This window comes from Euprymna scolopes, chromosome 1 (genome assembly GCF_053919585.1).
Source record: "Euprymna scolopes isolate OS-2025 chromosome 1, ASM5391958v1, whole genome shotgun sequence".
Classification (NCBI taxonomy): Eukaryota; Metazoa; Mollusca; class Cephalopoda; order Sepiida; family Sepiolidae; genus Euprymna; species Euprymna scolopes.
The window spans coordinates 72727685-72745522 of record NC_136482.1 but is presented as its reverse complement, the minus strand read 5'-3'; the positions used below and the strand labels follow the sequence as shown (position 1 = coordinate 72745522).

The 17838-nt window shown below is 34.0% G+C and overlaps 1 protein-coding gene across 5 annotated transcripts in view; it reads right to left on the bottom strand.

Annotated features, from left to right (window-relative positions):
• LOC145240709 (putative tubulin polyglutamylase TTLL9) overlaps positions 1–17838 on the bottom strand; it is a 209885-nt gene that overhangs the window by 74722 nt on the left and 117325 nt on the right. For 3 of the 5 annotated variants that reach the window (XR_013862527.1, XM_080103997.1, XM_080103992.1), the window contains exons 8-9: positions 11488–11613; positions 6592–6679 (exon numbers count right to left, since the gene is read on the bottom strand). Coding sequence is in view for 4 of the 5 variants with exons in the window: in XM_080103997.1 (XP_079960123.1) it covers positions 6592–6679; positions 11488–11613 (214 nt within the window). In the remaining variant the exon portion in view is untranslated. The remainder of the gene's footprint in view (positions 1–6591; positions 6680–11487; positions 11614–17838) is intronic. The other 2 variants (XM_080104001.1, XM_080104007.1) reach the window with 2 other exon arrangements.

The window sequence follows — 17838 nt, the reverse complement described above, 5'->3', positions numbered from 1 at the left end:
GTTGAGGATGCCATTTTGGAAGATCGGCGCATTACTATTCGCCAAATAGCCCAGGATATCAAGATTAGTACAGGGTCTGTGGAAACTATCATGTATGACCATTTGCATATGCATAAGGTGTCTGCCAGATGGATTCCCAGATTGTTCACACCATTCCAGAAGCGAGAATGCGTTGAGTGCTCGAGGATGAATTTGGAGATGTGCCAAGAAGATGAGTCAAAGTTTTTCAAAAGACTGATTATACAGGATGAAACCTGGGTCCATCACTATGATCCAGAGACCAAAGCCCAGTCAATGCAGTGGAAGCACTTGGACTCACCACCTCCAAAGAAGGCAAGGTGCAGCCCTCTGCTGGCAAGGTCATGCTCACAGTCTTCTGGGACCAGGACGGAGTAGTGATGACAGATTTCCTGGCAAAGAGTACCACAATTACAGGAGCCTATTATGCTTCACTTTTGAGGAAATTAAAGGAAGCTATCAAAATCAAGAGGCGAGGCAAGATCAACAAAGGTACCCTCTTCCTGTAGGACAACGCCAGATCAGAAGCACAGGTGTTTGGTTATGAAATCCTGCCCCATCCTCCCTACTCTCCTGACCTTGCACCCTCTGACAATCACCTCTTCCCAACAATGAAGTTGTTTTTGAAAGGAAAGCGTTTCCCAGATGATGCAGTCATGCCATGGTTGGAGGACCAACCTGGGGTGTTCTACAAAAAAAGTCTCCAGAGCTCCATCAAACGATGGGAGAAATGCATAACTCTGGGTGGTTCCTATGTAGAGAAAGACTAATAACTGTGTCAAGTTTCGTTGCTCTACTGCTATGGAAAGTGGGTCAGGGGCATTACTTATTGCACACCCCTCGTATATATATACTAGCAAAAGCACCTGTCGTTGACTGGGTTCAAAAACAGCCTACAGAAAATGGACTCTGATTTATGAAAGTATGATAGGTTATGAAAAGGAAGGGTTGTAAAGAGATAGCTTCGAATTTGAGGGTATCAAAACCAAAACAAAATATGATGAAAGTAAAAATAAAATAGATAAACCCCATAATTTATCATACCATACCTGTTTACACTGAAACACTTATCACAATATTCTGTGGATCTATATTAAAAAAAACTTGTTAAACTTTGTGACATATTTCCATTCTATGGAGGTCAGGCGCGAACGAACACCCCATGATTTTATTATACCATATTTCTTCAAACTGTAACATAATTATCAAAGTATACTTACACAGATAGAGATGAAAAGTCTTTATTAAAGTTTGTGCCTATTTCCATTCTATGGAGGTCAGGCGCAAACACAGACCCCACAATTTTATTATACCATCCCTATTTAAGTTAAAACATACTTATCAAAGTATTATTATGTACATCTATATCAAAAACACTTGTAAGCGTTTTTTTATATTTTTAAATTTGTTATTTCCATACTTTGTGAACCAGGTGCGTAAGTAGACCCCACAATTTTAATGAATCATCATTATGCCAGATCAAACATACCCATTCCTGTTTCTCGATACATCTTCTATAATTATATGTGATCAGTTTTCTATAATAGTCAACCATATAGGAACCTATTCGTGACCAGACGTTCAGCTTTATATATATATATATATATATATATATATATTACAATAAAAAATGTGAGCATGAAAAGTAATATGGTTAAACTTAAACATGGAAAAGTAAAGGACTAGTTGTGGAAACTGGAATAGAAAAGGACAACATATTCTAGTAAAAAATATAATAAATTTATAACTTAAAATATTGCAGCATTAAGAATGGATTATATAATGTTATAAATTGAATTTAAAAAAATTATTAATGCTGCAATATTTAAGTAATAAATTTATTATATTTTTTACTAGAATATCTTGTCCTTTCCTATTCCAGTTTTAACAACTAGTCCTTTACTTTTCTATGTTTAAGCTTAACCACATTACTTTTCATGCTCGCATTTTTCTATTGTAATTCATAATTTTTCCAGGCTTCAAATAAATTCACTTTTTCTTTGTCTAATTTCAGTTTTATTTAAATATAACATTATACACATATGTAATAACAATATATGGCACTCGTCTGCTTCAATAATCAGGGAACTAATTTTGGCAAGGTATTAAAATTAAGCATCTACGGAATAAATGTCAATTGAAAATAGAGTTTAAAACCATTCTTAAAGACGATATAATTTTAAATGGGATTCAAGTGCCTCTCACAGAAATATTCATATTTTTAAATATTTACTCTTGTTGGAATACAAGTAAGTCGATTTTTCTAAGTTGGGTACGCTAATAAGGAAGTTTTTCTTGTATTATTTTTTAATATTAATAAAAAAAATTAAAAATTAAAGTCATATAACCAGAATTAATTTATCATAATAAATTTCGGTTTAATCATAAATACGTCAGTGATTATAACATTTTGTTAAGAGTTTGAAAAAAATCAATTACTCTGTGATTGTTCGAAACTTGGCAGAAATTCAGCAGTATTTAAACTATCAAATAGAAAGCCACTTGAATATTATTTGAGGCATAGCGCTTAGTTTTCATTTAAAATTATATTCCCTGATATGACGATCATAAAATCTATTTCCAGTCAATTTATATTCCGTACTTGCTTAATGTTTCTACAATTCCAAAATTACGTAATTTTCTGTTGCTTATGTTTTGTTGTATCATTGCCTTGCTACGCCACTGTGCATAACACATTATGTAAAAATAGAATATAAGAATCGTACATAGAAAACATTAATGTATTATATGTGTTTGTTTATTCTAACTTGGAGTACTGTTATCATATCTGGAGAGGGGGAGCTGCTCAGAGCACTCTTTCCTGCTTGGACAAAGTACCAAATCAACTTTGAAATCTGGTGGCAATGTCCTTTCCATAGAAGAGACATTGCAAGCCTATCTCTGTTCCATCATTATTTTCATGGCAGGTGCTCGATTGAGCTCTACTGTATGGTTCCCCCCCCCCCCCCCCCCGTAAAGCATTTGTGGCAAACACCCAACTAGCGACAACCTCTATCAGCAATTTCTTTATCTATGCTTAAAATTAAACAAAAATTTCATGAGCAAATTTTTTTCCAAAAATTTGTTGAGTATATAGGTTGAAAGTTGTCCTCACACACACACACACACACACACACACACATTTCTCACTTTTATAGATATATAGATTTGATAGTAAATGTAACTCTTACTTAAATATCTTACTTTTTTTTTTTACATGGTAGTCACCACTTACCAAAGCCCGGAAGCCACTCGGGGATAAGGGTTATTGCGTGTCAATGGGATAGTATCGTAGTAATCGTTAGTAATGGAGATTTGATAAAGTGGATTACTTAAGGAGGCGGTTTATCATGAATTTGTTTATGTTGGACTTGAAGACATCCAAGTTGTAGTCAGGTGGGAAACAGGCAAACAGAAGAGTTCCACAGGCATGCACTTCTAAGAAAGAAGCTTTGTTCATGGAATCTACGTTTTGATTTAGGCACAGATATAGAGTGGGGAAAATTATTGACAGTGGTTTCAGCTAGACAGGTGTTTTTCATGAAAGATTGGCGAGTGGGGGTCAGAGATTAGAGCTCAAACGAGCACTTGCCATGAAAATAACGATAAAAAAAAGACAGGCTCGCAACCTCTCTTCTGTGGGAGAGAGGTTGCAGGGAAGAGAAAAAGGCATCCCCCACCGAGCTATGAAGTCTATTTTGTACTGTCACAGCAGGATAAGCTGTTTTTAGCAGCTCCTGCCCAGATGTGACAGCAGTACTCCATTCTTGGACGTACTTGGCTTTTACATAGATAGAGAATTGCATCAGCAGTGAGATATCTACTGGAGCAGTAGAAGGATCCCACCATTTTTCCAGTGACCTTGGCAACAGACTTGATGTACGTGTTCCGTTTCAGATCAGGAGTAAAGGTCAAGCCCAGAAGCTTGTCAAAACATGGAGCCTCCCCAAGACGAGAGCCATCCATTTTAATTAATGCTAGATGGGGATCAGAGTGTTGATGATGTAAAGATAGGAGCTTGGTTTTAAATGCATTAAAAGTAACCAGCCACCTCTTCCCCCATTGTACCACGCACTCAAGATCAGAGGAGAGAGAATCAGAGAGAGCTTTGTCATTTATAGCCTTTGATGTGTTGTCATAGATGGCCGTGTCATCAGCATAGATGTCAACGAATGATTTAAGTATGTATTTTGGGAGATCATTGATGTAGATCAGGAAGAGAGTTGGGTTCAGGATGGACCCCTGAGGGACTCCAGCGTTAATACTGTGGGCCTCTGATTTATGCCCATCAACCACTACTCTTATGAGCCTATCAGAGAGAAATTATATAAAAATTGAGAAAACATTTCCAGTAATACCGTAGCAGGAAATCTTGTGAAGTAGGCCCTTATGCCATACCTTATCAAAGACCTTTGATATGTCAAGAGCACATCTGCTGTAGATCTAGTAGAACGGAATGACAAATACTTTTAAATTCATAGAATTAAAAAAAAAAAACTAAAATTATTCTCAAAAATGTTTGGTCGATGTTTACTAAATATTTAAAAAAAATTTCAGAACATTAGTGATTAAATAAGAATACCCTTTCCTGCTTTGGCAGGGTACAAGACCGTCTTTAAAATTTAGTGGGCAAGGACCTTTTTGCCTGCATACTTTCTTTTTCTCATAGATGAGACATTGTGAGTTTGTCTCTGCTCTGTTGTTAATTTTATGGAAAGCGTTAAACGTTCACAACAAATACTTGTCTAGCTATAACAGCCATCAACAATTTCCCACACTGTTTCTCTGTGCCTAAAACTAAACAAAAATTCCATCAACAGAGTTTCTTTTCTAGAACTTTCCATCCATGGAGCACAATACCTTAGGGCTACTTCCCAGCAGACTATAGATCTTAAGTTAATAAATTTCTGTCGTCTTAAATTATCAAGCTAGTTCTATCATTATTGATCATGTTGTATCACCATCTACCTAACACTTTTAGTATGGGAGGAAGGGGGCAGTTTGTTATGTAAACTGACCCACTGGTTTTTATATTTTTTCATCACTAAGTTCATCGCTAAATTTTATTTAACATTTTTATATGTACACATTTGCTAAATATTGTTTTTAGACAAACTCAACTATTCACATGAATTAAATTATTATATTAAATAAACAAAAATAGACAAAACATGGATGTGAAAATTCTATAACATTGCTACAACAAAATGAATTTTCCACTAGCTTTTCAAAAACGCCTTTTCAAATATTTAAGAACTTGATCTTCAAAAAATACTAAAATTATTTACAATTGGAAATTTTAAAAATTTAACTTTAAAAAGTGTTGTTGCTGTTTCAACAAATGATGTTTCAACAAATGCTGTTTCAACAAATGATGTTTCAACAAATGCTGTTTCACAAATGCTGTTTCACAAATGATGTTTCAACAAATGATGTTTCAACAAATGCTGTTTCACAAATGATGTTTCAACAAATGCTGTTTCAACAAATGATGTTTCAACAAATGCTGTTTCACAAATGATGTTTCAACAAATGCTGTTTCACAAATGATGTTTCAACAAATGATGTTTCAACAAATGATGTTTCAACAAATGCTGTTTCACAAATGATGTTTCAACAAATGATGTTTCAACAAATGCTGTTTCAACAAATGCTGTTTCACAAATGATGTTTCAACAAATGATGTTTCAACAAATGCTGTTTCAACAAATGATGTTTCAACAAATGCTGTTTCAACAAATGCTGTTTCAACAAATGATGTTTCAACAAATGCTGTTTCAAAAAATGATGTTTCAACAAATGCTGTTTCAACAAATGCTGTTTCAACAAATGCTGTTTCAACAAATGATGTTTCAACAAATGATGTTTCAACAAATGCTGTTTCAACAAATGCTGTTTCAACAAAGGCTGTTTCAACAAATGATGTTTCAACAAATGCTGTTTCAACAAATGATGTTTCAACAAATGCTGTTTCAACAAATGATGTTTCAACAAATGATAATCCCTTTTATTTACATTACAAAATATTTTTACATAATCTTTAATTTTTATGTAAAAATCTCTCAAACGATTTAGAGTATATTATTTTTTAAATTACACAAGTTGGATTAAATAAATAGACTGCTTAAAGGTAGCAGTAGTATTCGAAAAGTAAAACTGCATAAATTCTCAGTAATGTCGAAATTCGAAAGCAGATAGTAACAAAATGAAAATGCTGTTTTTTTTTTTCTTTTTAAATCCTCTCTTTCTCATTACAGTTCAATGAGTTTAATTTGAGAATTAAAGAAAGTAGATAATAAAAATTGGAGTTCTCTTATAAAACTAAAAACAAGTCATTTATATTCGTAACTTACAATATTTTTTAACAAATATGTTAATTCATTCTGTGAACCAAAAGAAAAAGTCTCGTCTTAAAAGGCACCAAAATCATGAAGGAAGTGCAATTACATACGATTCTTGTTACAATTAACCATTTTCGATAAAAATGTAAGGAGTAGATTGCCAATGATCTTTATGCATATAAAAATTGATAGAATCGTTTTTCTTTCTGAAATTGAAGATAATTAAGGATACAGCTATCAGTGATAGCATCAACCGAATAGCGTGTGTTGGAAAATCTTGCAAATCCACTTCTATAAATCCAAACTTTTAGGGGTGAAATCTGGTGTGAGAAATATAACATTTTAAAACAAAACAGTTTAGAAATAGTTCATCAATATTTGATCAAAAGTTATAGAAAATAAAAAATATCAGGATTTCATTAAGAAATGATACACAGTAGTTGAATTCATTTTAAAATTGATTGTTGTTACATACTTAATGCTTGGCAAGTCAGTAGATGCAAAGAGGAATCAAATACAACATTGAACGTTTAATTTTTATATCTTGGAGGTTGTATTGAAAACAAATATTTATTGCATAAAGAAGGGATTAGCAACTCATTTGACCCAGTGGGCTGGATCGTGTTATAATTAATGGATGACTGAAAAACACTTGCATATTGGAAAGGACTGGTCTACAGCAGGATGATTTGTGTTAGACTTAAAAAAATGGAAATCTCAGTTACAGTTCAATGTTCCTTGAATAATTTGAAAGTAATGAGATGAGTAGAAAGAATTGTAATTTAAATGTGGCTTACCAAGAATGATCATAGCAAACATTTTGCATGACAAAATTCGTCAAGAAAAAAGGAGCGTTAGAATTACGCTGAGATAGCTTTGTACTCCCAGGTGACGCCAGATAACCCAAGGATTTAAGATAGAGAAGATAAATATACATATTTTATTTCATGTCAAAATAGATATTGTTTGAAAACCAGAGAAATATATTTTTACAGCTAAAAGTTGACGACAGGAAATTTCACTTAGAACCTTGTCTGGCCTTACATGAACCCAGGGTCGGATGTCAGAATTGACATCTGTCCTTGAAAATGGTGAGAGAATTTCAAGTGCGAGAACAGTGTCCATCCAAGGACCTGGGGCTTAGGATTTCGTGGAGATTTCATGGAGATTTCGTGGTTGGGGAGAATTTCCACCCCCATCCACTTACCTTACTATATATACGACTGTCGTGCGAAAATTAGCTAGAAGAGCGAGAAGAGAAGAGTTGAGCCAGAAAGAGTTTCAGATCAGAGTAGAGCAGAGACGTGATCCTCTCCCCACCTTATCCATCCGTCGGTCGCTGTCTGTGAAGAGAGTTGAGACTTTGAAAAGAACTTACAAAATCTGAATGAGAATTGTAAAAACATTTTTTACATAATTTTATGAGAATTAAGCTTTTTGTAGATAGACTACAATCGTTTGTCTTTCTTCCTGCCAGCCACTTCGATATTCGCTTTCAGCATGCCAGATTTTCTGTAACAACCTCCGAGAGGACTGGACGACACGTGCCGAGAATACAGAGAAATAAGAGTCCTAACCACTTCCTCGAGGGAGGCGGTGCAATTGGCGCCGTTTGACAAGGATTTGACCTTGGGTTGCCACAAAAAAAAAAAGAAAAATACGGAGTTGGGATTGCGTTATAATCCTACATTATCGGTGGCAGAAGAAAAGACGTACTAAGTAAGAGACAGACAGAGAGACGGGGACTTCTGAAAACAAAGGCAGAAAAGAAAACCGATAAAGAGACGCCCGAAGAAGAAGAAGAAAAAAAAACAGCGCTTGAAGAAAGACTTTGAGCCAGAAAAAGAATTTGCACGCGTGAAAAGGACATTTTGTTTTGAAAAAAAAAACGTTTGAACATTTTGAAACGTTTGGACATTTTGAAAAAGAAAAGGAAAATAGAGAGAGAAAAGAGACACTTTTTAACATTCAACCAGTGCACGCCGCGAAGCGACGAGAAGAAAGAAAAGAGACATTTTTTTTTAACATCCAACAAGTGCGCGCCGCGAAGCGACGAGAGAGACAAATAGATAGACAGAGAGGACGAGGAGAACAAGTCAGGCAAGTAAGCGAACCTTTTTTCTTTCTGTTGTCTGTGCAATTTGGCCTAGAGAGAGAAAGAGAGTAAGAAGGATCATAGAGAGAGAGGGAGATAGTATTTTTTTTTTGCTGTTGCTGTGAAATTAACGGTTGGTTGTGCATGCTTCCAACCCCATAGCAGTAATATGAATGAATTAATGAAAGGAAGGGGTGATGGTTGCAGGTACAAGAAAAGGTTGTTTAAAGCGGACCAATCGCTGTCGCATAGACTTTTCCTGCTGGGATTGAGTTATATATTTTTTGTTGTTGAATTAAAAGGCTTGAGAGAGAAAGCTTGTTGTTTTTAATGCTAAAACAATTGATTGTGATCCGATTGAGACTTAAATGAGGCTTGTGTTTTTTTTCTTTATTGAATTAAAAGCCTGAAAAAAAAGAGAGAAAGTGGAAAAAGTTTTTATTGTTTTTGCTTAAACTTTTTTTTTGTGATTGAATAATTGTTTTTTATTATTATTCTGTTGATGTTGTAATTTGTCTCTCTTGTGAAATAATTGATATTGCATATATTTGAATATTTTAATATCATAGGGGCGTAAATAAATCCTTGCCAGAATGTCTAGTTAAGACGTAAGAAGGGATCGCGTGATACAGGCACTATAACAGCAAGGAGGGGTCGCGTCTGGAATGGTGGTGATGGTAACAGAGATCAGGGTGGAATTAACTTTTTACGATGAAGGAGAGAAGGTCTTAGCAGCCCTCTCGACGATGGTGACCTACGAAGATATCAAGAGACAACCCGGCAGCTCAGAGAAATCTCTGGAGGGTCGGAAGACTGACTTGATTCTGGTTGATGCCACCAGGGGCCAACACCAAAAGGTTCGAATGACCTTGAGTGACATGTGGTCAGGATTAAATGGGAATTGTGAGAGAATACCTGCCTCTTGGGGAACAAGAAATCGGAAATGGGATGATATGTGGCCCCATGACCTACCCGATGTGAGATTGGAAGGAAAAATGAGTACCCTACCTTGAGAATAACTTAATACAAGGGTATAGAGTTTTGTTCACTTATTTTAAAGTGACTATTCGTTGAGTTCTGTTGAGAGCGAGTTGGCTCTGATGATAATGATTTATGACTGTAATTGCATTACAATTTTTAATTGTGAAAGAAGAACTCCGATGATAGAGTTTAGTTGAAGACAAAAGTTTAAAAAAAAAAAAAAAAAAAAAAAACGAGAATACTATTATGCCATTTATTATGTTAGTTGCTATTTCGCTTCTATGATTTAGTAATCTTTCAGTATCTTTAAAATTTTAAAATTCTAGTTTCACACTTAAGCACACTCTACATAGGTCGTCTAAAATCTGTATCTTCTGGCCCATTTTAATATTTTTTATTTGACTACAGACAGCTTTCTTTGGGATAGAAGTAATAATGTCTTAAACCTGTACTTTCTTTTATTGATTTTATAATACCTCGTTTTAAAATTAGAGAAGTTTCTCCTATGTAATATTGTGTGTTATTTGTATTTTCATATGTAAATATTGTGGCTTGGTAAATTAATTACTTTGTGCACGAATTTGGCAGTTGGTAACGTTGGGTAATTACAATTTCTATTTAAGCTATTTCTATTTATTGTTGTTATATTATTATTGTTATTATCTTTATATTTATCACTTTTTAAAAATAGGTTGAAGTCCGTGGTATATTTTCATTGAAAAGTACTTATGTAAGTTTATGAAGTATGGAAAGGTATGAAGGATAAAAAGAAAGTTTAATAAACAAAAGAGACAAGGTAATTTAGCAAGTTCTATGAGATTTAGTTAATTCTTTTCTACGAAAAACAAACGAGCAATTGGTAATCACAAAAAATGCATGGTTTGAACTACCATGCAAGTAAGGCCAACCTGATGAGATAAATAATTTTCAAGTTATCAATATCTTCATACAATATGGATAACATCTTGGTTCATCCTTATGTTGTCAAGCAAAGAAATGCATTCTTATACTAATTATGTTTGAGACTTCTACTAAGCTGTGAGAGAAAATAACCTTTCATCCCAACCCTAACACGTGATCGTTTTTAAGGAGGTAAAGAAACATTCATATTTAAAACAGATTATTTTTTGTGTAAAAGAAAACAATGCAACTGCAATTACAACTACAAATTTATCATTTAGCATCTTTATTTTTAAAGATGCTAAATGATAAATTTGTCGTTGTAATTCATCACATTTCCATTTTAGAGCGAAATCAAAAAGAACCGAACTAAAACATTCTGTCAGCAAAAGATTATTTAGAAAAAGGAAACATCGTTCATCTTGCCATTATGATTAATTCATGGTCGAATTATTCATGACTGGAATTTATAGAAAAAAAGGGTTTGATAACAATATTATAGAAATGGTGTCCAAACCCACTGAATAATTAGAACTATTGAATCTGCATTCTTATAGATGGCAAATGGAACACTAGCAGAGGAATTAACCAATGAGAATCAAATGCAGGACCTCAGGTTTTATCCACCACTAATGGGAGCACTGTAAACATCCAACTTATGATGAATGTGTCAACCAATGAAAATTGTTGAGGCTTCAATTGATAAGTTGAAAGATAAAAACTAATGAAATTTTGGTGAAGAAACTTGTGAAAAGGCTAAATAATAAACTAAACCTTATATGGACTTCTCACACACTCATCAGCTTGGTGTAAATTTCAATATAAGCCTTAGTATTTTCGGCTGACATTTCTTCATGGTCAGGTGAAGTCAATAGCTCTTAGAAGCTTTCCACTGAGTTTAACTTGCTTCTTCAAAAACTGACTTTCTTGAAAAGAAAGAATTGTAGTGCCATCCTTGGATAGAGAACTTAGAATTTCCGAGCAAACTCTATTGAAAGGCTTAGTAGAATTTTCAGTGAATACACACTTTCAAACATTTTAAATCAGATTTCTTTATTAAATTTAAGTAATACATGTAAGTTTGAAAAGGAGTACTGAGAGATAGACTTTATTCATTTATTGCATAAAGTAAGTTATAAAAATGTAACTTACCAAAGTGACAAGTACATAGACACGCACATCAAACTTCTTGCCTCCAATGAGATATGGATTTGAAATATACCGTTGTACAACATATGTTTCCGGCATCTCTTTGTTTGCTTCATTCTGGTACTCGACCTTTGTATTTATACAAGAAAACGCAACTTACAATTAAAAAATTCAGCAACTGATGAGCCAAAAGATCAACCATAAATGCCATGCCAAATTATAAACGAATCGTTTATCCATATTTTTTAAAATATGCATTCCACAATGTTATTTCATTTCTATCTATATTCTGTATATAATATTTTGATTGCAGAAATTCCCCTCTGGACCAAATTACCGTAGGTTTGCATTAACAGATGTTACATACAAATTTATTAAGTTTAAACTATTACCCCCACCCTATCTTATGTAACTTTTGCACGCCTTTACATATACATTCAGTCATGATATTAAAATACTACATTCCATCTGTGGAGAACCACCATCACCATTGCAACATTATAAGAGGAAGACGTCCCTACTTTTTTCTCTATATATTTAGTCCTACCATTGCTACCAGAGTATAACAGATGAGGCAGAGTTTCAAAGTTCAATTCATTCAACTTCTGCAAAGTGCATTTCATACATTTGTTGACAGTATTTATCTGCTTCAATGGTTTCACCTGCATTTAAAAAACTGTAATGGATGAGATCGGTCGCAGACCACCAAACAGTCAGCATGACCATCTTTTGGTGCAACTCTGGCTTCGGGAAGTGTCATGGAGTTTCATTGGCGTCTAATCACTGAGCTGAGCATCGCAGGTTGTCGTAAAGAACACACTTTTCATCACAAGTCACAACCCGGTTGAGAAACGGGTCGTTCTTGTTGTAAGATGACAACGTCCTACAATGTATGGTCTCCCCAAAATCCACAAGCAAGATGTTCCACTGAGACCTATTTTATCAATGGTTGGTTCGGCACAACATTCTTTGGCTCAGTGGCTTGTGGAAATTCTGCAATCTGTGCGCGAGTTATATACCACACACTGTATTCCTGATTCTTTTCAGTTTGTTGATTATGTACGTGCGTTAGATGAGACTATACGTATATGTACCGATGCGCTTTACCATGGTCGCCTGACTGCTCCACGTTTTTGTAAAGAGATTCTAATTGAACTCATTTTAATGTGCACAAAATCTGTGGAGTTTAGTTTTTGTGATATTATGTACTGTCAGGTTGACGGGGTTTCAATGGGGAGTCCGTTGGCCCCAATTTTAGCAGATATTTTCATCGGGTACAATGAATCCGTTTTGTTTAATTCTATAACAAAACCCACTGCATATTTCAGATATGTTGACGACACTTTTGCTGCTTTTCCATCGCAAAGTGAAGCGTCGATATTTTTTGATAGGTTGAATTCTTTGCATGGAGCTCTAAAGTTCACTATGGAAAGTGAGAGGGACAATTCGCTTCCCTTCTTGGATGTTCTTGTCGAACGTTCAAGGGGGGAGGGCTTTCTCACTACAATTTATAGGAAGCCAACATTTACTGGCCTATATGTGAACTGGTTGTCTTTTGTAGCAAAATCACGTAAGGTCGGCTTAATTAATACTTTGGTACATAGAGCCCTGATGATTTGTTCACCTAACAGATTCGACGCCGAACTCGATAAGATCAGGGAAATATTCATCAATAATGGTTATCCTGTTGACCTTATTGATGACTGTATTTTCAAAAAGGTTGCGGATTTTAAATCCCCTAAAAAGTTTGGACCTTTGAAATGCCCGATTTATTTAAAATTACCGTGGATTTGGGGAAAAGAGTAACAGACTTTCCAAACAGATTCACAGAAGTATTTATGACTTTTTATTCTGTGTCCTTGCGTTTGGTATATACTACGAGACCTGCATTTCCTTCTTTTCGCAAGGATAGTTTGCCTTACATCCAAAATAGCAATATTGTATATCAATTCAAATGCCAGTGCGATGCTGGTTATGTTGGGCGAAGATCCTTGCATCTTTTGACTCGTATAAACCAGCATGTTCCATCGAAGATCAGACAAGGGAGGATGGGGTCTGGTAGTCTCCCTCCTTCTGCAGCCTTGGACTCTGCCAGCATTTGGTTGACAACCTGTGCTGTGCCGATAGATATAAAATTGAATGGCTCGAGGTGCTACATAGAGCGGACTCCAGATACCATTTAAAGATTTTGGAGTCTGTCTCTATTGCGGTGCGGAAACCTTCTTTGTGCCGGCAGAAAGAAACATCTAATGCATTGTTTCTCTTTGGGGAACTGTGAATCTTTTCTCCCGTTTTTTCCCCTCGTTGTGGCATTATTTTAATGTTTTTTTTTTAAACGTTAATAAACTTTATTTTAGTGTCCCCGTAATTTTTGGCACATTCAATTGTTCCCCATCAGAACTCTTTACTTTCGACATAGTATTATTTTTACGCTATCGATTTTCTCCTGATGAGATGATAGCTGAAAGAGCTCTCAAGAGACTTCCGCCCATTATATTTAAAATATATATATATATAAACAAAAAACTATGGAATTTCTGCTGTACCCCCAAAGAACTTAACTTTTCATCAGACAATCTCAGACAAGAATGGGAAACATGGAAAAATCAATTGAAGTTACTTTTACAAGCAACAGAGTCAGATAAAAAGCCAGAGAAGGTTAGAACACCGATACTATTGATCTGTATAGAAAATGAAGGAAGAAAATATACTATACCTTCAAGTTTGAAAACAAAGAACAGAAATACAACTTGGAAAATGTGATAGAAAAATTCGACTTGCACTGCCAACCAAGGAAAAACCTAACTTTTCTCATATACCAATTCTTGACTTGCAAACAAGAAGAAATGCAGAGATTCGATGAACATATCACCGAACTATGACAAAAAGCAAGCAAATGCAAATTTGAAGAGCTTACCAGGAGACTAATAAAAGAAATTCTTATCTGTGGCATTAACGATAACATGCTTCGAGAAAGAATGCTGAGAGAACCATCGTTGGATTTAGAAAAAGCAATTCAAACAGGGTTCATTACCGAAGAAACGAAGAGACACTTTAAAATAATAGCCACATCAGACACAGAAAATACATCACTAATTCGGCACATGAAGAAAAACAGAATAACAAAAACAAGATGTCTGCCCATGCGACCTTTAAACGAGAAGACAAAAAGCCCGCCAAAACACAGTACTGGATCGAAAAATGTACCTATTGCTCTGGTTCGCCCCAGAAAAACAACTGCCCCGCATACAACAAAACCTGTACAGACTGTGGAAAAAAATGGCATTAAGAAAAAATTATACAATGTCGGACAATCATACAACGTGGAGTCAGACCAGTTTAACTTGGGTGCCATATTGAAAAAAAATATACACGTGCTCCAAACTGACAAGTGGAAAATAAAACTACAAGGTAATGAAACATTTATTAATTTTAAAATTGATACAGGAGCTGAAGTGAATGTAATACCAGTAAAGATTTACAACACAATAAAACCTAAACCTAAATTAACGAAAACAACAATAACACTAACTGCATACAATAGTATACTATAATAGGAAGCTGCATGATACGGCTACAAAACAAAGACATAAAAATAAATACCCAGTTTATCATAGCAGATACTATTGCAAATGAAGTAATTAGAGCAAACACAGCGGAAAATATGGGATTGATAAAAAGAATATATGTGATAAATAAGACTGATAAAAAGAATATATGTGATAAATAAGACTGATAAAAAGAATATATGTGATAAATAAGACTGATAAAAAGAATATATGTGATAAATAAGACTGATAAAAAGAATATATGTGATAAATAAGACTGATAAAAAGAATATATGTGATAAATAAGACTGATAAAAAGAATATATGTGATAAATAAGACTGATAAAAAGAATATATGTGATAAATAAGACTGATAAAAAGAATATATGTGATAAATAAGACTGATAAAAAGAATATATGTGATAAATAAGACTGATAAAAAGAATATATGTGATAAATAAGACTGATAAAAAGAATATATGTGATAAATAAGATATAGAAACTCCAATAAGAAGACACAAAGATTGCTTTGATGACATCGGAAAATTACCGGTCACTCATTACATATCTATAAACCCAGATATAAAACCCGTTATAAATCCCCCAAGAAATATCCCATTTAGCATGAAACCAACGAACTTGAGAAAATGACAAAAATGGAAATAATAAAACCTACCGAAGAACCTCTAATGTACCATGAAATACCAGTAACACCATGGACGAAAGTGGCAACAAACATTTTTTATTTATACAATAAAGCATATGTAGTAATAATAGATTACAAAACAAGATACTTTGATATCCACAAACTTGATGACTGTAAAGCACGCACAGTGATCAAGAAAATAAAAAACACTTTCGCAAAATTTGGTATTCCACAAATAATCATCAGCGACAATGGACCTGAGTTCGCATCATCAGAATTTAGACAATTTGCCAAAGATTGGGATTTCAAACACATCACGACAAGTCCGAACTATTCACAATCCAATGGACTAGTAGAAAGAAATATACAAACTATAAAAAGGACACTAATAAAGTCATTTGAAAGCAACCAAGACCCATATCTAGCAATGTTAGCACTACGGACATCCCCATTAAAAGGTAAATCGTCGTCGCCAACTAAATGAACAACTAATGAAAAGAACGCTTAGGACAAACCTTCCTAACATCATGCATAATAAAGCAATGAAAAGGCATGAAGTAGATAAAAAGTCTAAAGAACTACCAACACTAAGCAAAGACGACACTGTTCGTATTCGCTCCAAACGAAAATGGAACCTTTGTTAAAAAACTAAAAAGAGCCTCGTTCGTATTTAGCAAAAACAGACAGACCAAGGAAAATATTTAAGACGTAACAGGCGTCACCTCTTAAAAACAAATGAAAATCCAACACGCAAAGTTACATACGACTATGAAAACATATTTAATCAAGAAAATAGTCCAAGACAAGCCGTACCACAAACGGGCACGGAAAAGAGAAAAACAACAACAATAACAAACTTCAGAACGAGAGGAAGAACAATTAGGCTTCCAGCCAGATATAAACACTAATTAAATACATATAAAATAAAAATAAAAACTTTTTTTTATTTTTAATAAAACCCCAAGATGTTATATACATCAAGTAACACGAGTTATCTCCCCTTGACTGAGATTACTACCACCATCACCATTGCCTGCAACCCCCCACCCCACAATCACGTGGTATATCGTAGTAGCAAAAACTACTACTCCTTCTTTAGTGTTAATAAAGCTTATGTTCCGTTCACACGTGTGTGTGTCTCTCTCTCTCTTCTCTCGATGTTATCACTAACCTTTTACTAATTCAGTCCACATAATAAAACAGTTCCCATGTATTAAGCATTCCGAATGTGAAAACATACCCATGTTTAATAAATTCAGCAAAAATCAACTAATGGTCAGATTTTCGTGAAATTTTCGATACTTATCCATTTTAGAATGAAATTACATATAAAATGCATTTTTTCGTAAAATATATGAGGGGAAATACTTTTTTTTAGTGCGTGCCCCCCCCCCATATTTTTGTTTTCGAAATTTGAACAAAATATACTTACATCGATTGAATTTTCTATTTATTATGAAACATAATAGTTCAAATAAGTAAAAAATATTTATTTTTAAAAAATTTAAATATAACTATTGAACAAAAACTTACTTTGAAGTTGCAATTAAAAGCTTGATATGAATTTAATATTATTTTTTTCAATTGCGTTTTTTTTTCTAATTAATATAGACTATTATTAGTTGAAGAAACTTCCTAAAAATTAATTAATTTTTAAAAGATTAAAACGATTCCATTATTTCAAAATGTTCTGTTACAACATAGATTTTAATTGTGTTTAACTTTTTTTTAATATTAAGTTTTAATATAAACATGGCTCTTTCCAGCTATTTTATCGCCAGATGAAAACCGATTAAAAATACTATTGCACAAAAAATAAACATTTTGTAGAGCAACTACGATGTTTAGTTTGTCTCTTTTTACCAAATAAAAGTCCAGGCTTTAGCCGGTAAGTAACCATAATTTAGTAATACTGTATTTCATATTTAATATATAAATGCTTAAACTGTGTAAATCTTAAAACATAAAATTAGAACAACGATTAATTATTAATTGCAGTTTGAAGAAGATAAACAAAGGTTTTAAAAAATCATTAAATCGCCTCTGCTTTTCCATAGTTCAAATAACACAAGTCTGACATAACGGGATCATGCGCTCCTTTCTTCACAATCGTTTGGAAGCTACAACGTGTGGGAACGTGATGAGAATTAGCAGCGAACC